The sequence below is a fragment of the Microcaecilia unicolor genome, chromosome 7 (assembly GCF_901765095.1).
Source record: "Microcaecilia unicolor chromosome 7, aMicUni1.1, whole genome shotgun sequence".
Classification (NCBI taxonomy): domain Eukaryota; kingdom Metazoa; phylum Chordata; class Amphibia; order Gymnophiona; family Siphonopidae; genus Microcaecilia; species Microcaecilia unicolor.
Window position 1 is genome coordinate 120,794,599 of NC_044037.1, and position 22,350 is coordinate 120,816,948.

The window sequence follows — 22,350 nt, forward strand, 5'->3', positions numbered from 1 at the left end:
ATTTTACCGTAATTCTGTCGCTCACACTCTTAAGTTACCAAACGTTGCTGACTACCATAGTAAATCAAGGTGCAGTAAAAGCTCCCCTTTTACCACACCTTGATAACTCCCCCCCCCCCCCCCCCCCCCCCCCATGAAGACTAAAGGTACATTATTGAGGAGTAAGGGGTTCAACAAATGTCCAGTCTGCAAAGAGGAATGAAAGATGCATGAGTTTGAAAGACAGAGCAATGCTTAGAGGACACAAAAGCTGTACATCCTTTAAAACTTCCCTTTTGCAGTTGTTTGATTCTGTTCCTATGAACTATTTGCCTTATTTTCCTCTACCTTCTTTTATATATATTTTTTTGCAGTACTGGACAGCCCAATAAATGGGGATTTTTCTTATAATTAAGAACAGTCTCCCAGCTACATTTTTACTTTTGACTTTACTGTGCTAACTGCTAATTTTTAAGCCTGACATTAGGGTACCCTTTAATAATGCTTGTGTATTAAGGGCCCCTTTTATGAAGGAGCAGTAAAAGGGGGCCTCGGTGCACAGCAAACCTGTGCACTGCCACCACTACAAGGACCCTTTTACTGCTGCTTGGTAAAAGGGGCCCTTAATATACAAACACTATTAAAGGTTTCCCAACGTCAGGCCCTGTGGTGGTACTGGAACATGGGTTTACTGAGTACTGAGGCCCCCTTTTACCTCTGCCCGGAAAAAGAAAATTCCAGGTAGGGGTAAGTGAAAAACTTGCCACACGGCCATTTCCTGGTGTATCTCTTACCACCTCCTATTTAGGAGGCGGTAGGGGCTCCACAGATAGCTCAACGGTTACCGGCCAGTACACGGCTCTGCCCGATTACCGCTGGGCATGCCTCCGACACTAGAAAATATGAAAGTATTTTCTAGCACCTTAGTTGCCACACACCAGAAGCCAGAACTACCACCGGACTCTTGAGCAAGTCAGTTGGTAGGCCTGATTTGGTGCACAGCAACACAGTGCTATATGTACCACTGCTTTGTAAAAGGGCCCCTATGAGAGATATTTTGGGAGATCTGATTTGTTATAGTCGCAGACCTTAACTAACTGGTTTGTGGACCAGCCTCCAAACTGTTCTTCAGCCCTATTAATCAACACTAACCTCAAGCCATATTGTCAAAATTTCAAAGATGAAGAAGAGAGGATAATGGTTAGGAATTATCTGAAATATAATTATGCCACTGTATGGGTCTTTGTTATGACTGCACGTTAAGGGGTAAATTCAATACAGGTTGCTAAACACTAGGAGCCAAAAAACTGGACGCTAAGCTAGTATTGTATAACGGCAGAGTTGCATGCTAAATCTGTTATAGATTACTAGCATATGTCTGCAGTTCTGCGCCAAACTTTAGGCATGATCATTTATGCCATGTGTATGGCTGGCTTAAATGGTGATACTTAAATGCGGCAGTTGGGTGCATAAATGCAACTATTCTATAAGGTGTATTCAAGAATAGTTAGAACTCTCTTGACATGCCCATGCGCCTCCCGTGTTAATGCCCCTTTTATATTTGCATGTGAGAAAAGTTAGGTGCGCTGTGTATAGAATAGGGGTGTAAGTCTGTTAACGCGTGCAAAGGCAAATTAGTGCCAACTAGTGTTTGTTAATGTCAATTGTTAGTATTTTTGCCAGTTTAGGGGCCCATTTACAAAGCGGTGGTAAGCCCAACGTGGGCTTACTACTCGCTCTTTCAGGACTACCGCTGGCCCAACGCAGTTGCCAGCAGTAGTCCTGCCCTGAGTGCAGGGACGTAGCCAGATGGGCAGTTTTGGGTGGGCCTGAACCTAAGGTGGGCATGGGCATGGAATTCACCCCCCCCCCGGCCCCCCTCTGGTTTGCTCCTCTCTCCACCCCTCCTTGCCCACAAACCCCAAATATTAACAGCCAGCACTCTTCCAAACGGCAGCTGGCAGCACTTGCCTCAAACTGATGCTGCTGCCGACAGGCCGTGCATGCTCAGTGCTTTTACATGTGTGAAAACTGAGGACGTGCAGAAGGGCTGGTCTCAGCGTCAGCTCAAGGAAAGTACTGCTGGCTGTCCAAGAAGAGAAAATCTTCAGCTGGCAAGGTTTGGGGATCCCAACCAGCCACAGCAAGAGTGTCACAGTTTTGGATGGGCCTGAGTCCAAAGTGGGTGGGTTCTGGCACACCCAGGCCCACCTGTGGCTACGCCACTGCCTGAGTGTGCACCATTTCTGGAAGAAAAAGAAAACCCCCCAGAAATGGCATCGCCACACATTGCCCGGTTACCGCCGGGTTACCGTGGGAGCCTTATCGCCACCTTACTGGGTGGCGGTAAGGGCTCCCTGTTGCATGGCCATGTGGTAAGAGATCTTTATACCCACTGCGGTAAAAAGGGCCCTGGCATATGGGAAAAATGGCCCCTGCCACTATAGCAGGGACCTTTTTCCAGCAGCTTGGTAAAAGAACCCCTTAGTGCTAACTTATTAATTAAGTTATAGGTGCCACTGACCCTATTCTGTAACTGCGCACCTAAATTTGGGCAGCATTTATAGACTTTGGGAGTAAGTATTCTGTGCAGTTCTGGTAGCCCCATCTCAAAAAAGATATAGTAGAACTGGAAAAGTTTCAGAGAAGGGCAATAAAAGTGATAAAGGGGATAGAATGCCTCCATTATGAAGGAAGGTTAGAGATTTTCAGCTTGGAGAATTTGTTTTTCATGCAGTGCATAATTAAAAGCTGTGGAATCGGTTGTCCAAAGATGTAGTCAAGGTGACCAACCTAATGGGAATCAAAAGAGGTTTGGACAAGTTCTTGAAGGACAAGTCTATAAAAATTATTAGTCAGATAGTCTTCTGAGTGCCATTGTTCATTATGAACTATGAGAAATATGTTACTTTTTGGGATCTGGTGGGTGCTTGTGACCCAGTCTGCTGCTGGCTCAATGGACCTTGGTTTGACACAGCATGGTTTTCTTATTTTCGTGTGTAATAAGGAATGATTAGCTACTGTATATTCTGAATATTTAGGGCCCTGTTTACTAAGATGCGCTAGCATTTTAGCGCACACTAAAAATTAGTGCACGCTAATGCTAAAGACATCCATAGGAATATATAAGAATTAGCGCACCTACAGCGCGGCTTAGTAAACAGGGCCCTTAGTGTTATATGAACTTAGAAAATTTTCCACAAACTTGAAGATACAATTTTTAAGGTATAATGTTTTCTTCAGGTTCTACCTACCAAAGTGAGGGCTTCCAGTCCTTTCAGATACTGCCTTTCATAGTACATTATCCTTTCCAAGACCATCTTTCGTTTCTCCAAGAGTGATTCAGGTGAAGTCTCCTCCTGTAAAGGTATTAGGTAAGAACAATAGTGATGTCTGTATAATCCTACTCACCAATTCTATGCATAACTGCACTGAATCATTAACTACATCATGAATGTTAAAATGCCTTTACAGCTATTATAACCCCTAGGGCTCTCATCACATCCCTTAGCATCATTTACACACACTCAGGGTGGTAATTTCATGTGTACATCGGTATACATGCATAAAATGCCTCTTGTAAAATTGGCTCAGATGCACAAGCATGCACTACGACAAGTAGACAAGTAGTTCTATGTTTTCCAGTGTAGTCATGTTCGGTGGAGATCTTTGGATGGAGCACAGGAGTCACAACTTACACATATAAGTTATCAAATATACATCTATGTATGTACTTCAGCTGCATACATTATTCACCAGTTCCAGAGCATGGTGATACATTAGATACAATTTTGGCTGCTTTTGTGCTGGAATTTTATATAAAAACACAGAAGTACCTATGTGCCTTTCTAAAATAGGCTAAAAAAGAGGTGCTCACTAGGCAATTGATTATTTATTTTAACATTTGTATCCCGCACTTTCCAAACTTATTTTGGTTCAATGTGGCTTACAATAGAAATTTTATATTAGTTAAGAACGAACACTCCACAAAAAATGAAATCAATTCCAAAATCTATTACTGTGGAGAATCACATTGAGGGGCATAATCGAACAGGGCGCCCAAGTTTTCCTGAGGGCTTTCTCGCAGGACGTCCCTGCGAAGGGGCAGGGAAACCCATATTATTGAAACAAGATGGGCAGCCATCTTTCATTTCAATAATACGTTTGGGGATGCCCAAATCTCAACATTTAGGTCGATCTTAGAGATGGTCGACATAAATGTTGAGATGGTCGACCTCACAGATGGTCGTCCCTGGTTTTCGGCGATAATGGAAACCAAGGACGTCCATCTCAAAAATGACCAAATCCAACTCATTTGGTCATGGGAGGAGCCAGCATTCGTAGTGCACTGGTCCCCCTGACATGCCAGGACACCAACCGGGCACCCTAGGGGGCACCACAGTGGGCCAACTGATGCACTAACTGAATGGAAAAAGCCCTTCCCTTAGCGATTTGGAAAGGAACGGGTGTGCATGAAGGAAATCGCATGCAAATGAGTTGCTCGCTGTTAGCTCATTTGCACACGGTTTCCTTCCTAAGAAGGGGAAGCCAGTGCAGAGCAGCCAAGCATAATGCATGGCTGCTCTGCGCATGCCAAAGATGGCTTCATACACGCAGACAAGCTGCATTTATAATAGCCGTCTACAACCTTAAATAAATTGCCATCTACATACTTTAAAAAATACAAGTCCAGGTGAAAATGTCCAAGTGCTTGTCAGGGATGCCTCTGTCCCTGTGACGGCCAGTTGAGGATGTCCAAAATGTGGATGTTTCTGTGAGAAGGACATTCATGCCTTTGCTATGCCTCCAGCACCCCTTTTATTTATTTAGACTTTGAGTCACAAGTAGCAGCAGTGGGATTTGAACTGGCCACCCCTGGATTGCAAGGCCACTGCTCTAACCACTAGGCCACTCCATTTCTTTCCCTTGAAATTTGGCTATCCCTGTTGGGGGGGGGGCAGTTCAGGACGTCCAAAATGTTTGAACGAAGGATGTCCACGCCTTTGCTATGCCTCCACCGACACACACACACACCTCCCCCTGAGGGACCTGCATACTGCTGCGATGGACCTGAGTATGATATTTGAGGCTGGCAAAAAAAAAATTTTAAGTTGTTTTTTTCAGGGTGGGAGGGGGTTAGTCACCACTGGGGGAGTCAGGGGAGGTCATCCCCGATTCCCTCCGGTGGTCATCTGGTCAATTCGGGCACCTTTTTGAGGCTTGGTCATAACAAAAAATGGACCAAGTAAGTCGGCCAAGTGCTCATCAGGGACGCCTTTCTTTTTTCCATTATCGCTCGAGGATGCCTATCTGTTAGGCACGCCCCAGTCCCACTTTCGCTACACTTCCGACACGCCCCCAGGAACTTTGGTTGTCCCTGTGACGGAAAGCAGTTAGGGATGCCCAAAATTGACTTTCGATTATGCCGATTTGGGCGACCCTGAGAGAAGGACGCCCATCTCCTGATTTGTGTCGAAAGATGGGCGCCCTTTTCTTTTGAAAATAAGTCTGATTGAGTGCTAAATATATTTCAATAATAAAGATTGGAGGAAATCCTCAAAAATGTCTCCGGTACTCATAGAATTTTCCTAATATAGTATCCAGTAAGACACTAACTCATCATAGGTTGGAATAAAACCTCCAAATCCCAAATTTTGTTATTGCTTTATACAGTTCTTCTGCATGAAAACCTCCATTAGCATTGTAATTTGCTCTGTACTCAATGACAAGAAGCAATCTTATCTTTCTCTCCTGATGGGGTTCTGTTTTGCCCATAGCTTTCTCAAGGGGATAAATGTGCTGTATTATTATTTGTCATTGTGGAGCGAATTGGTTTTCCATGTGCTCTTGCACAATGCTGAGATGTGAGAAGGGGCCAGGGGGGGGGGCTTTTCCAAGCATGAGGATTGGGAGGGAGGTCCACTCATAACAGGGGAGAGTTGGGTCATGTTGAGGATGGGGTCTATAGATGGAGCGGGTGATGTTGGGGATGTGGTCAAACCATGTGGGGAGGGGAGAGAAGGGTACTCAACCACATGTTCTACTGCTGCCCAGAAGTTATGTGGTACTGGCCAATATTCAGTGCCTGCACCAGCATAGCTAAGTGAGCAGTCAATCCTATCTACCCACTTAGCTATACAGACAACAGCATAAAATATTGCCGACACCTGCTTATCTGTCGGCTCCTCCCCAACTCTAGCCCCATAATGCTGTTTATCTGCCTGGCTCAAGATAGCTATTAGTGCCGATATTTAGTTGAACTGCCTGGTTAACTGCCACTGAATATCAGCAGTCAGCGCACCAAGTGCAATTTTAGCGAGCAGGAGCCTCTCATGTCCGCTTAAATTACTTTACTTTGTATTTTCACCACAAAATTCTTTTTTTCTTCTTTTGTTGTCGAGCCATTTGATTTTCCTAATTATGTGGTTACCAGTCTCTAGTTTCTGGTTTCCTTTTTTTTCAACTTTATTTTTATAGTCAACTGTCTTCAAAATCACATACAGTAACTTTATACAGTACTTTAGGTTCTCAGTAAAGTATTCATTACAAATATTATGACCTGTATCAGTGGAGGAGTAGCCTAGTGGTTAGTGCAGTGGACGTTGATCCTGGGGAACTGAGTTCAATTCCCACTGCAGCTCCTTGTGTCTCTGGGCAAGTCACTTAACCCTCCATTGCCCCTGGTACAAAATAAGTACCTGAATATATGTACACCAATTTGAAAGTAGTTGCAAAAACCTCAGAAAGGTGGTATATCAACTCCCATTTCCCCTTTCCTGTTCCTGATAATTGAACTTAATTATTGGCATTAATTAGAATTTACATGCACAAATGCCTAAGTGTATTCTCTACTGTGATGCGTGTAATTCTAAGAAGTGGATCTAAAAAAGGGATGTGGCCATGGGCGTTCCTACAATTTACATGCAGCATTATAGAATATGCCCATTCCACGCATAATTTAAGCATCGGCATTTACACCAGGTTTTTGTTGGTGTAAATGGCTGCAACTAAATATAGTCGCAAAAAATGGGTGTTGAGTGTATTCTATAAACTACACCTAGATTTAGGAATATTCTATAAACCACATCTAAATTTCAGTGCGGTTTATAGAATACGCCTTGGTGTATTTTTTTCCGTGCCGATTTTTTTAGCTAACCGCCTTCACCACGTTCTCCGGCAACGAATTCCAGAGTTTAATTATGTGTTGGGTGAAGAAAAATTTTCTCCAATTTGTTTTAAATTTATTACACTGTAGTTTCATCGCATGCCCCCTAGTCCTAGTATTTTTGGAAAGCGTGAGCAAATGCTTCACATCCACCTGTTCCACTCCACTCAATATTTTATATACCTCTATCATGTCTCTCCTCCAAACTGAAAAGCCCTAGCATCCTTAGTCTTTCTTCATAGGGAAGTTGTCCCATCCCCCCTATCATTTTCGTCGCCCTTCGCTGCACCTTTTCCAATTCTACTATATCTTTCTTGAGATGCAGCGACCAGAATTGAACACAGTACTCAAGGTGCGGTCACACCATGGAGCGATACAACGGAATTATAACATCCTCACACCTGTTTTCCATACCTTTCCTAATGATACCCAACATTCTATTCGCTTTCCAAGCCGCAGCAGCACACTGAGCAGAAGGTTTCAGTGTATTATCGATGATGACACCCAGATCCCTTTCTTGGTCCGTAACTCCTAACGTGGAACATTGCATGACGTAGCTATAATTCGGGTTCTTTTTTCCCACATGTATCACCTTGCACTTGCTCACATTAAACATCATCTGCCATGTAGCTGCTCAGTCTCCCAGTCTCGTAAGGTCCTTCTGTAATTTTTCACAATCCTGTCGTGAGTTAACGACTTTGAATAACTTTGTGTCATCAGCAAATTTAATTACCTCGCTAGTTACTCCCATCTCTAAATCATTTATAAATATGTTAAAAAGCAGCGGTCCTAGCACAGACCCCTGAGGAACACCACTAACTACCCTTCTCCATTGCGAATACTGCCCATTTAACCCCACTCTCTGTTTCCTATCCTTCAACCAGTTTTTAATCCACAATAGGACATTTCCTCCTATCCCATGACCCTCTAATTTCCTCTGTAGCCTTTCATGAGGTACCTTGTCAAACACCTTTTGAAAATCCAGATACACAATGTCAAAAGGCTCCCCTTTGTCCACATGTTTGTTTACTCCTTCAAAGAATTGAAGTAAATTGGTCAGGCAAGATTTCCCCACACAAAAGCCATGCTGACTTGGTCTCAGTAATCCATGTCCTCGGATGTGCTCTGTAATTTTGTTTTTGATAATAGTCTCTACCATTTTCCCTGGCACCAACGTCAGACTCACCAGTCTATAATTTCCTGGATCTCCCCTGGAACCTTTTTAAAAAATCGGCGTTACATTAGCCACCCTCCAATCTTCCAGTACCACGCTCGATTTTAAGGATAAATTACATATCACTAACAGTAGCTCCGCAAGCTCATTTTTCAGTTCTATCAGTACTCTAGGATGAATACCATCCGGTCCAAGAGATTTGCTACTCTTCTTGCTGAACTGCCCCATTACGTCCTCCAGGTTTACCGTGAAGTCAGTAAGTTTCTCCGACTAGTCCACTTGAAATACCATTTCCGACATCATCAACATCTCCTGTTGAGGGAGCATATCAGTGAATCCTTCCTTTGTGTGCCACTTTGTTGTCTTTGGCACCTAGAAATTTAAAAATTAGGATTTTAAATTACTCTTTTCTCAAACTTTTTTTTTAATTTAGTGTTGCTATACCACAGACCTTCAAGATGTTTTATCCTCTTTTTATATTTTTGCTTTTAGTTTTCTTATTTTTAGTGGAAATGAGGAGAAGAATATTACATTGTCCTTGGCTTCAGGTGGATCTCACCTGTTGAGGGGCTGTAATGAGAGTTTTAGTATTCCTGTCATTGTGGGGAACAGGCAAATCAGGGATACTTGCCAGGTCTGTGGCAGATCTTTTTTTAGTCTGAGGCCTAATCTTCATGCAGTCTTTGAGTTACCTTCAGATTTGTTAACTCCTGTCCCAGGCATTTATTTCAATGCTCATTCAGTTAAAAATAAGACACATTTTATTAGGGATGTTATTACAGAGTTGGATGTGGGATGGGTTTTTATTTCAGAAACATGGTTAACTAATTCTGATAATTATTTATTTGTTGCATTTGCACCCCACATTTTCCCACCTATTTGCAAGCTCAATGTGGCTTACATAGTACCATCAAAGGCGTTTGCCCAGTTGGTTGATAACAAATACAAGGTTGAATAGTGATCGATTGAGGTATATGTGGGGGGTCAGAAGGGATGAGGTTTGTGTGTTGTCAAGTACGATCATAGTCATTCCGGGTGAAGAGATTTACGTGGGGTCATTGGAGTAGGCCTTTTTGAAGAGATTGGTTTTTAGTGATTGCCTGAAGTTCAGGTGGTCAAGGATTGTTTTCACAGCTTTTGGGAGGCCATTCAATAGTTGTGCGCTTATGTAGGAAAAGCCAGATGCGTAAGTTGATTTGTATTTCAGTCCTTTGCAGTTCGGGTAGTGTAGGTTTAGGCATAATCGTGACGATCTGACTCTGTTTCTTATTGGTAGATCTATAAGGTCTGTCATGTATCCGGGACTATGCCGTATATGATTTTGTGGATTAAGGTGCAGATTTTGAAGATAATCCGTTCTTTGATTGGGAGCCAATGCAACTTTTCTCAAAGGGGTTTGGCACTTTCGAAGCGTGTTTTGCTGAATGTCAGCCTGGCTGCTGTATTTTGGGTGGTCTGGAGTTTTTTAATGAGTTGTTCTTTGCAACCTGCGTAGATTCCGTTGTAATAGTATGCATGATTTAGGACCATTGATTGTATTAGGTTTCGAAAGGTTGCTCTTGGGAAGAAAGGTTTTAATCATTTGAGCTTCCACATTGAATAGAACATTTTCTTTGTTACAGAATTTACTTGGCTCTCAAGAGTAAGGTTGCAGTTGAGTGTGATGCCGAGTATTTTCAGGCTGTCTGAGGTAGGGAGGGTGTGACCTGGGGTGTTTATGGTTGTGGGTTTGTACTTGTTATGTTGGGAGGAGAGATGAGGCAATGTGTTTTTTCCGTGTTCAATTTCAGTTGGAATGAGTTTGCCCAGGAGTCCATGATGTTCAGGCCATCGTTGATTTTATTGGTTATTTCTGTCAGGTCATGTCTGAAGGGGATGTAGATTGTAACATCATCTGCGTAGATGAATGGGTTAAAGCCTCGATTGGATAAGGACTGTGCCAGTGGAATCATCATCATGTTGAAGAGTATTGGTGATAATGGTGATCCCTGAGGTACTCTGCAGACAGCTTTCCACGGTGGTGATATGTTTGAATTTGATTTTACTACTACTACTACTACTACTACTTAGCATTTCTATAGCTCTGCCAGGGTTACGCAGTGCTGTACAAGTTTAACATGGGGAAGGACCGTCCCTGCTCAAAAGAGCTTACAATCTAAAGGTTACAAACTATGATAAGTTCCGGTGGTTAGAAAACCTTTTATCCAGTTCAGTACATTTCCTTCAATCCCGAAGTGGCCAAGTAGTCTTATTAGTATGTTGTGGTTTACCATGCCAAACGCGCTTGACATGTCGAACTGGAGGAGGAGTATGCTTTTACCTATGGCTATCTCCTGCTTGAATTTGACCAGGAGGGTGACTAGGTCAGTTTCAGTACTATGGTGGGATCGGAATCCTGATTGTGAATTATGTAGTATTGAGAACTTGTCTAGGTATTCCGTAAGCTGTTTAGTCACCAAACTCTCCATCATTTTTACTACTAGTGGGATAGACGCAACTGGGCGGTAGTTGGTGAGATCGTTTGTGCTTTTCTTGGTGTTTTTCGGTATTGGGGTGTGTAGGATGTTGTCATATTCCTCAGGGAAGAGACCTTGTTGTAACATGAAGTTTAGGTGAGATGTGAGGTCTGCTATGAAGCGGTCAGGGGCGGATTTGAGTAGATGACTGGGACATGTATCCAGTTTGCAGTGGGTCTTGGCGAACCTGCGAGTCGCTTGTGCAACTGATTCGGTGTTGAGGAGATTAAATGTTGTTCAGATATGGTCAGCTGGGTATCCACTGGAGGTTGGGTCAAGGTCGTTCAAGAAGTTTTTGATGTCGGTGTTATGATGAGGAAGTGTGCTGCATAGTTTTATTATTTTTTCGTTAAAGTAGTTAGCAAGTTTGTCTGCGGGTGGAATGTCTGTATTGGTTGTGGTGATAGGGGTGGTGTCTAGTAACTTACTCCTCCTCTAGTAACATCCTCCTTCAACCTCCAGCTTTGCTCCACCACCCCTACTCACCGTGACGGCCATTGTCTTGACCTCGTCCTCTCCTCCTCCGGCTCACCCTCCAATTTCCACGTCTCAGCTCTTCCTCTCTCCGACCATCACCTGATCACATTCACACTTCTTCACCCCCCCCCCCTTCACCCCGTCCAACTTTAACCACCACCTCCAGGAACCTCCAGGCTATTGACCCCTCCACCTTATCATCTACTATCTCTAATCTCCTCCCCTCCATCACGTCCTCCGCAACTGTCGACAAAGCGGTCTCCGCTTACAATACCGCTCTCTCCTCTGCTTTGATTACCCTCGCACCATCAATCTCCCGTCCCAATCCCCAGCCCTGGCTGACTCCTTGCATCCGTTACCTTCGCTCCTGCACCCGATCCGCTGAGCGCCTCTGGAGGAAATCTCGTACCCTTTCAGACTTCCTCCACTACAAATTCATGCTATCCTCCCTCCACTCCTCCCTATTGCGTGCAAAACAGGACTATTACATCCAATTGACCAATTCTCTCAGCTCCAACCCTCGTCGTCTCTTCACCACCCTTAACTCCCTCCTAAAAGTGCCCCCCGCTCCTACTCCCCCTTCTCTCTCTCCTCAATCACTGGCCGACTATTTCCGTGACAAAGTGCAAAAGATCAACCTTGAGTTCACGACCAAGCCACCACCTCCTCTTCACCCTTTAACCCTCTCCCTCATCCAACCTACCCAGGTCTGTTTCTCCTCCTTCCCTGAGATCACCGAGGATGAAACTTCCCGCCTTCTTTCCTCCTCGAAATGCACCACCTGTTCCTCTGATCCCATCCCCACCAACCTACTCAACACCATCTCCCATACTGTCACCCCCGCCATCTGTCGCATCCTCAACCTCTCTCTCTCCACTGCAACTGTCCCTGACACCTTCAAGCACGCCGTTGTCACACCTCTCCTCAAAAAACCTTCACTTGACCCTACCTGCCCCTCCAACTACCGCCCCATTTCTCTTTTACCCTTCCTTTCCAAAATACTTGAGCGCACCTGGGCTGAGAGGTCCATCTAGAGGACCTCCTCACCCAGGGCCTCTGTTTGCTCAAGGGGAACTTCATCAGATAAACTTTCTACAGCTCATGCCATCCTCGATCCACTTCAATCCGGTTTTCGCCCTCTGCACTCGACTGAAACGGCACTCTCTAAAGTTTGCAATGACCTGCTCCTGGCCAAATCCAGAGGTCACTACTCTATCCTCATCCTCCTCGATCTTTCCGCCGCGTTTGACACTGTCAACCATGATTTACTTCTTGCCACGCTGTCCTCTTTTGGGTTCCAAGGCCCTGTCCTCTCCTGGTTCTCCTCTTATCTCTCCCACCGCACCTTCAGGGTACACTCCCATGGATCTTCCTCCACTCCCATCCCACTATCTGTTGGAGTTCCCCAGGGATCTGTCCTTGGACCCCTTCTCTTCTCAATCTACAGTTCTTCCCTGGGCTCGCTGATCTCGTCTCATGGTTTTCAGTATCATCTTTATGCTGATGACACCCAGCTATACCTCTCCACACCTGACATCACTGCGGAGACTCAGGCCAAGGTATCGGCCTGTTTATCCGACATTGCGGCATGGATGTCCAACCGCCACCTGAAGCTGAACATGTCCAAGACCGAGCTCCTTGTCTTTCCTCCTAAACCCACTTCTCCTCTTCCTCCACTCTCTATCTCTGTTGATAACACCCTCATCCTCCCCGTCCCATCTGCCCGCAACCTCGGAGTCACCTTCGACTCCTCCCTCTCCTTCTCTGCGCATATCCAACAGACTGCCAAGACCTGTCGCTTCTTCCTCCTCAATATCAGCAAAATTCGCCCTTTCCTCTCTGAGCATACCACCAGAACTCTCGTCCATGCTCTCATTACCTCTCGCCTCGATTACTGCAACTTACTCCTCACCGGCCTCCCACTCGGCCATCTATCCCCCCTTCAATCCATTCAGAATGCTGCTGCACGTCTTATATTCCGCCAAAACCGATATACTCATATCACCCCTCTCCTTAAATCACTTCATTGGCTTCCGATCAGATATCGCATACAATTCAAGCTCCTCCTCCTTACCTACAAATGCACTCAGTCTGTGGCTCCTCACTACCTCTCCACCCTCATCTCCCCCTATGTTCCCGCCCGCAACCTCCGCTCACAGGACAAAGCCCTTCTCTCAGTACCCTTCTCCACTACTGCCAACTCCAGGCTCCGCTCATTCTGCCTTGCCTCACCCTATGCCTGGAATAATCTTCCTTTACCCATACGCCATGCCCCCTCCCTACCCATCTTCAAATCTCTGCTTAAAACTCACCTCTTCAATGCTGCCTTCGGCGCCTAACCGCTCGAGAAATATAAAATACCCCAATCTATCCACCCTATCAGATTAACTGTTCACTCGTCCTCTAGATTGTTCACTTGTCTTTAGTTTGTTCTCTTGTCTTTTAGATTGTAAGCTCTTTGAGCAGGGACTGTCCTTCTATGTTTGAATTGTACAGCGTTGCGTAACCCTAGTAGCGCTTTAGAAATGGTTGTTGTTGTTGTTGTAGTAACTTATTTACAAGTTGGAATAGTTTCTTCATATCTTTGTAATCCAGTCCTAGTTTGGTTTTGTAATAGGACCTTTTGGTTTGTTTTATTGCATATTTGTATTTTCTATGTATTTGTTTCCATGCGTTGAGTGTTTGTTCATTTTTTATTTTTGTGTTTTGAGTTTTTTTAGTTCGTCATTGAACCATGGTATAGTGTTCTGTCTTTTTGATATTCTTGTTTTTAAGGGTGCTATTTAATTTAGTACGTTGTTGCATCTGTCATCCCAGCGGTTGAGATAAAGTATGGAATCAGTATGTGTTGTCCAGTCGTTGTCGTATATCTGTTTCCAGAATGCTTGTGGGTCGATTTGCCCTCTTGTAGTATAAGTTGTATGTTCTGGTGTGCGATTTGAACCCTTCTTCCGCCAGTTTAAAGTTAGGTTCAGTTTGTAGTGGTCGGTCCAAGGTTTTGCTGTCCATTTGATGTCTGTTATTAATAGGTTATTATCTGTGGACAGTTTATGTGCTAGGAGGTTCAATGTGTGTCCCTTGATATGGGTGGTTTGCATGTGGGGCCATTTGAGATCCCAGGACTGTAGGAAGTCTGTGCATTCGCGTGCATTAGTGGAGTTGGGGTCTTCTAGGTGAAGGTTAATGTTGCCTAGTAATAGTATGTTTGATATGAAATCCATGAAGATGGGCTGGCTTTCCTTCCAGTTGCCTGGTGGTCTGTAGAACAGTACGCTATTCAGGTGATCGGTCAGGGAGTTGTTATGGATTCTAAATGAGGCAATTTCTAGTTGGGGTGTTATGGAGTCGGCAGTGGTTTCGGTGGTGAATTGTTCTCGGTAGATTAAGTGCTATGCCTTCGCCTCTCTTTTACGATCTGGTCCGATGGTGATTTTGTAGCCTGGAGGGCATAGTTCAAGGATTATGGGATCATGTTGGGTTGTGGATCCATGTTTTCATCTGATAAAAGATAAGATCAAGGTTTTCTGAGGTGATCCAATCTGATATTATTGTAGTTTTGTTAATTACTGACCTGGCATTGATGTAGCCCACCTGGATGTTTCGGTATGGGGCTGCTAGGTTTTGGTGTTATGTGGATTTTTGTTAGTTGTCGTTCCTTGGGTGTTTGTGTGTTTGTTGTGGTCAGTCCTCCCATTTTGTTTGGTGGTGTCCATATTTAAATAATTTTCCTTTAGTGTGGTGAATGTCAGTTTTGGTTGGAGTGTGGAATGTTTAGATCAGTCTTTGGTGGTTTTGTAGGATGGGTATGAAGTAATGTTCAGTGAGTGGGGATGGATAGTGCTAGGTGGATCAGTGAAAGGGAGTAGATTATCAGAAGTATTTTGATTATGTTCATTTTGGTGTCAGTTTAGGATAGATAGGTTTACTTACAGTCAGATGCTCAGGAGTGAAGTCCTGGGCAAGAGCACTATGGCTCTAGACACTATCACTTTCTGAGCCCCTGTTTTTAAACCATATCCTTTATAATAAAAGCACCTCCAACGTTCTGAAGCTGACTTCCGAGGCAGTGAAGCCTTGAAGCATTTGTGGCTCTCTGTAAGGCTGTATCCATTCTCCTGAATTGACGTCCCGTACTTCCGGGTACGTCACACGCAGCAGTGGACCAATCTCTGGAAGAGAAACGCTGCAGAGTTCCCAGGCAATGGAACGCGATGTCACACGCATGAGGGTGTCATCGTCCCTCCCTTCCTCCCTCCCTTCCTCCCTCCCTCCCCTCCCTCCGAATTTTAAAAGTCATCTTCACTTACCAAGTCGGGTTTACGGCAGCCGGCAGCAGCGGTAAAAGGCGTGCAGGCTCGGCCCTTTTCTCTCTTTCAGCTCTGGTCCGCCCTTCTGGAAACAGGAAATGAGGGAGGGACCAAAGCTGAGAGAGAGAAGGGCCAAGTCTGCACGCCTTTTACCGCTCCTGACGCACACCATAACCCGGACTTGGTAAGTGAAGATAACTTCTAAAAAATTCGGAAGGGAGGGGTGCAGGAACTGGTAAGGAGGGAGGGAGGGAGCAAGGGAGGGACGGTGACCCTGGAACTGGGAGGAGGGGGGATCCTGGGAAACTGGGAGGGGGGACCCTGAAACTCATAGGAGGGAGGGAGGGGGTACCTTAAACTCGTCCCCTGGAACTCAGAGGGAGGGAGGGACGACCTGAAACTCGAAGGGAGGGAGGGAGGGGCGACCATGGACTTGGAGGGAGGGAGGGGGATGACGACCCTGGAACTCGGAGGGAGGGAGGGAGGGGATGACCTGGAACTCGGAGGGAGGAATGAGGGGATGACCCTGGAGCTCAGAGGGAGGGAGGGAGGAAGGGAGGGGATGACTCTGAAGCTTGGAGGGAGGGAGGGGGTGACCCTGGAGCTTGGAGGGAGGGACAGAAGAGGGAGGGGTTACCCTGGAGCTCAGAGGGAGGGAGGTGGAGGACGACCCTGGAACTCGGAGGGAGGGAGGGAAAGGGGGAGGATTGACCCTGGAACTCGGAGGAGGGGATGACAAGCCTGGAGCTCGGAGGGAGGGAGGGGATGACCCTGGAGCTCGGAAGGAGGGAGGGAGGGAAGGGGAGGACGACCCTGGAAACTCAGAGGGAGGGGATGACCCTGGAACTCTGAGGGAGGGGAGGACAACCCTGGAACTCGGAGGGATGGAGGGACAGAGGGAGGGGGAGGATGACCCTGGAACTCAGAGAGAGGGGACGACCCTAGAACTTGGAGGGAAGAGGGAGGGGAAGACCCTGGGAACTTGGAGGGAGGGGATGACCCTGGAGAGAAGGAGTGGGGGCAACCGACCCTGGAACTCGGAGGGAGGGAGGGGGACGACTCTGGAACGGAGGGAGGGAGAGGGACCCTGGAACTAGGAGAGAGGGAGGGAGGGTAGGGGGGCCCATGGCACATACTTCATTCTCACACACACACTCTCTCTCTCACAGACACACTCGCACCCAGTCCTCACTCTCTCTCTGTCACACACACACACTCGCACATTCACTCTCTCTCTCACAGTCACTCTCACACACACTCTCTCAAACATACACACTCCGAGGAAAACCTTGCTAGCGCCCGTTTCATTGTTTCAGAAACGGGCCTTTTTTCCTAGTAGGTTACATAAAATATCATTCCTTAGTGTGCAACCGATAGTTACCTAAATGTTACAGCTAAAAAATTCCTGCATCTACAGGCTTTTTAAATGTCACGATTGTGGTCATGACCCCTCTCACTTACCTTATTCCGGCGGTCAGCTTCTGAGCTGGCTTCTGTCTGTTCTTCCTGAGTTTAGCTCTGTTCTCTGTGTGCTGGCTGCCTTCCAGGATGGCTCTAATTACTCCACTATATTGCACCTGTGTGTGTTAAGCCTCTCTGTGCTTCAGTATGCTTTCTGCCTGTGTCCTGAGTTGTGACATCATCAGTCAGGACCTTGATAAGGAACTGGTGTTTCTTCTATTCAGTGCCTTTGCATCTCCAAAGGTCGAGGTTAGTTTGTATGCAATTTGCATTTCTGCCTTGCTTCTATTTGGTGTGCCTGTGGCACTTCTGTTTGTTCTTGTCTTGAGTTCTGTTCTTTGTCTGTGTTTGCCAGCTACTGGAGCTTCAGCCATTGCTCTGTTCTCTGTCTGTGTTTTGTCAGCTACTGAAGCTTCAGCCATTGCTCTGTTCCCTGTCTGTGTTTGTCAGCTACTGGGGCTTCAGCCATTGCTCTGTTCTCTGTGTTGGTCAGCTACTTGCACTTCAGCCTTGTCTTGTCTGCGTGCCTGTGGGCACCGCTGTTTTGATTCCAACACTGTCTGCTCTTGGCTTCCTTTCCCTCATGTCTGAGTACCCTAATCCTAAACCCTGTTTCAGTCAAGCTTGGTTTCTGTATCCGATACCCTGTCTGAGTCTCCTGAATCCAGAAATCCAGAAATCCAGAACCCTGTTCTAGTCAAGCTTGTTTAGAGTCCTGTGTCCAGTGTGAGTATCCTGTTGGTCCAGTCTGTCTGCAGGGCTCAGTCCAGTAAGTCCTGCTGGCCACCTGCACCTGGGGGCTCAACCCCTGAGGAACGGTGGTCAAGCACAGGTGAAGGACCATCTTCTCTGTCCTGCTTATTCCCTGCTTGCCTACTGCTGTAGTTCCAGTCCTGTGGTTCCAGTTCGGTGTTGTTCCAGCTTTTGCCAGTCTACAGCTTCTCCTGCCTTGCTTGTTACTCAGTTCTGGTTGGGGTCTTGCCTACTGCTGCCGCTTGTCAGCAGTGGTCCAAGGGCTCACGTCGTTCCAGTGTCTGAGAGCCTAAGACTGTGACATCAAAATTCCAGAGTCACGGCTCATTCATGAGCCAGCAAGCAATGCTAAGTCCTTTCAGCACTCTCAGGTTAGCTGCCACATGTACAGGAGAAGAACTGCATGTCACCTGGTGAAACTGCCAGGGAAGGTGAGGTGGTGGAGAGAACAGGAGCCACCTTCCTCATTGTACTACCAGCAATATTTATGGAGGGGGGACAAGTCCCCTCCCTGCCCCAGGAAGCACTCAAATTCCTCTGCCAGCTTTCCAAATCACTGCACTAGAAATGAAAGAGGATACATTCTTTCTTCCAGTACTCATTGAGTCTGATATCCGATACCAGAGTTGTAGCACCTGGCTAATCCTATTGCTTCTCACGTCTGAAGTAAGTGCCTTCACTTTGCAGCTCTTCGGGATCTCTCCATTCTTCTTCCCCTACACTCCTCCCCAGGAACTCCTAGTAGCATTCATTGGGAGGGAGTTGCAAATCCTTCCTTCACTTCCAGTGTTGAGGGCTCCGTATCCTCCTGCTGCAGTTCTTTCTGGAAGCAAAGCACCAGTGTGCTCGAGTGAGGCTTAAAACTCCTCTTACTATTACGACCGGTGCTCTGGACACTGGGTACGGCTTTGGGCACCTCCACTACTCGGGACCCTCGCTGCAGGGTTGCAGCATCAGTTTGGGGTGAAAGCCGCGTGGTGTCGGTGCTGGGGCCCCGGCAACACTCTCCTCCACTGCCCACCAAGCGAGTCTGCTGTCAGGATGTATGTATGTCACAGGGACAGAAATTTCACCCATCCCGCCTGTCCCTGTTGGAATCTAGCCCGTCCCTGAAAATAATCTCTTCCATCCTCGCCCATCCCCTGTGCTAAATAACCCAACTTGTGGTAAAATAACTCAACAGAGCTTATGGGGATATCAATGCTATCAACTATAGCCATTAATTTTTTTTAGTGCTATTATAATTGGCACAAGGAAAGGATAGGTAGGCTGGCCTGGCACTACACTTCCACGGGAACCCTGCAGGACCTGCTAGCTCTTCTTTTTTCCCTGCACACGCAATACTGCCAGGTAAGCTCTGGCCAGCTTCACCTATAGAGCCAGTGACATCATAGGCTCAGGCTTTTTGCGCCCTGTATCTCCAGCACCATGTACCAAAGCCTTACCTGATCCATAGGTTAGCCAGGCCTGCTGCAGACTGAAGAGGAGCTGAAAGAGATGGGAGTAGCTGTGTGGGACTGGGAAAAAGGGTGAGTGAAGAAAAGGGGTTCATAGTGGAGAGGAGAGACATGAATGTGAGAAAAGGGTAAAAAGAGGAGGAGAGAGTATGACTAGAAAATGAGATGAAAGAAGGTGTAGAGAGAAATCATAGAGAGACAAATGTACATGGAGGAAAGAAAAATGATGACAACATGAGAGGAGGACTGGAAGAGAATCCTTAAAAGAAGGAATATGAGGTCAGAGAGAAAACCAAGAACAAGTAGAGACAGAGGACTGAAGTTAAACTACAGACACAAAGGGTTAGAAAATGGTTTAAGTAAAGATTCTGAGTCAGCTGGGCTGGATCAAAGGTAGTCAATAGCTATATTTTGCCCTTCTCCTCCAGCCCTGTAGTCAATAGAATTAATGTGTTATTTTACTAGAAGGACATGGAGGAGCAAGAGGGGATTGTGCCAGTATTTGATGCCATAGTTTAAAAAATATCTTTAAAATTGCTTGTCTTTGGCAGCTCTGAAATGTAGTACCTCTAATTGAGACTCAAATTGAATGGGGAACTTAGAGCGCTCATTTTTTTTTACAAATATAAAAACAGTTATTCCCTTGTGTTGGACTACGTGGGCTCATTATGCTGTACTGTCCTAAAGAAATAGCATAGCAGCAGCAGGAAGAGATTACAGGAGAGATGGATGGAGTTTGGAAAGGGGTAAAGTGTTCTTGGTTTGGTTTTCCTCTTGGCTCAGCTACTAAGCCTGGTCTTCCATTCTCACTCCCAGCACAGCTCTTCTACAGGCTAGCTTTTGGAGTATGTGCCCTATGTGCAGGGCACCAAAAATGAGGGGGTACTGCTATAATGGTGTGCCACCCCTATATCCTTCCATATCATATGGGCTAGGGAAAAGGAGGAGGGATAATGGTGCTGGGCAGAGAATTTAGGAGAATGAAGGAGATGTTTGATATAAGGAGAGAGTAAGAGGGATGTTGTGCTGGATCACAACTAATAAAGGAAGGGGGGCATTGTGCCAAAGCTGTTACCACCCAATGGGGTGCTATTTCCATTTTTGAAGACCACTAGAGCTTCAGCAAGTGGACAGGACACACAGTAGGTTGATTTGAATACATGCCTTTGGGCTCCCCGATTTCCTGCTCAGCATGTGATCTTTGGGATTTTCTGTCTGAGGGCAGGAAGCACCACCTTGCAAAAGTGGCCCTAGGGGCTGTGGAGCAACGGATTTCTGAGCTTCCAAGGTTTGTGTATGCAGGTGTTGGAGCAGCTCATAGGGCCTTTCTGGATGTGGAACTGTTATTATATTTCAGTCTGAGTTCTAGATATGAATGATGTCTGGGGTTCTGAGAAGGGGGAGTGGGAATATGATCCTTGTCAGGAAGGATGGGAATAGAAAATTTGAAATGTGCAATGAACCTGCTTAGGGAGGTATGAGGGATGGGTGATCCTAGCCTGCAGGGGAAGGGCACTGACCAAGGTAGAGTGAAAGGGAACCTAATAAGGGGAGGAATTAGTAGGGGGCATGGCAGTTCAGACAGAAGAAGTACGACAGAGAAATATAGAATGGACGAGTGGTATTAAGCAAAAGCTCAAACTGCATTGGGAGAAGAAATGACGGAAAAACAGAATAAGAAGATGAGACGATGAAGTAGACATTAAGGCACGGAGAAACTGAGAAAAGAAGTGGGGATAGTCTGAGAGAAAAGAAAGTGTACGGTGAGTATAGATTTGGTAGGAAAGAGGGACTATTGAGGAGTGGGCTGGGAGGGGAAGAATATGGGTCATATATGGGCCGGGGTGGATTAGAAGGCATAGGTGAATGTGTTATAGATGGGTTGAGAGTAGGATGGTAAGTTGTGGCGATGAGTTGGGGTTGCCTCCATTGCATCAAATCTCTCATGAATATTTATTGTGGATATCCTGAAAACCTAACTGGCTGGTGTGCCTCCCAGGACCATGTTGGGAACCACTGGCCAACCTGATCTACTACTACTACTGCTACTTATCATTTCTATAGCGCTACTAGACGTAGCAGCGCTGTACACTTGAACATGAAGAGACAGTCCCTGCTCGACAGAGCTTACAATCTAATAGGACAAAACAGGACAAACAAGAGATAAGGGATATTAAGGGTAGGATGATAAAATAAGGGTCTTGAACAAGTGGAATAAGGGTAAGGAGTTAAAGCAGCATCAAAAAAGGTGGGCTTTTAGCTTAGATTTGAAGACGGCCAGAGATGGAGCTTGACGTACCAGCTCAGGAAGTCTATTCCAGGCATATGGTGCAGCAAGATCAAAGGAACGGAGTCTGGAGTTAGCGGTGGAGGAGAAGGGTGCAGAATAGAGAGATTTATCCAGTGAACGGAGTTCCCAGGGAGGAATGTAGGGAGAGATGAGAGTGGTGAGGGAGATATTTATTTAGTCGTGTCACCAAGATGTTAGTTAACAGTTTAAACATCTTGATTAACAGTGAAATTTGATGGTATGATCTGAGTTGACCTACGGGCCTACCAGGGCTTTGGAAGAATGACCACATATGGCCTCTCCGGTACTATGTAAGCCACATTGAGCCTACAAATAGGTTGGAAAAATGTGGGATACATAATGTAACAAATAAATAAATATGCTCTATTATGAGTGGAGCCTGGAGGAAGACCCTGCAGTAGTCCTGCAAAACATATGTTGTAGGGTAGGCGAGATGTTAGCAGTCAGGATTTTATAAAACTTGGGGCCTAATCCATCAGGGCCTGGGGATTTTACCACTTCAACCTCTTAATCACTCCTTGTATTTCCCCACAAGTGACAGGCACACTGAAGGAACGTGATTGATTCTGGGTCAGCCAAGGTAGAGATAAATACATGTTCAAAAATTTACTACAAGCCTCCTCATTATCTGCCTGGGTGCTATATAAAGATTTAAAGAACTTAACAAATTGAGAGGCAGTATCCTGGTGCTACCCATTTTATCTTTTATACTAGTTATAAAATTTTTGTTTATAAGGTTGCACCAACCTA

General features: G+C 45.8%; 1 protein-coding gene across 1 annotated transcript in view; it reads right to left on the reverse strand.

Moving 5' to 3' along the window:
• LOC115474784 (breakpoint cluster region protein-like) overlaps positions 1-22,350 on the reverse strand; it is a 262,364-nt gene that overhangs the window by 199,001 nt on the left and 41,013 nt on the right. The window contains 1 exon segment of the mRNA XM_030210439.1: positions 3,234-3,338. Within this exon segment, the coding sequence (XP_030066299.1) occupies positions 3,234-3,338 (105 nt within the window).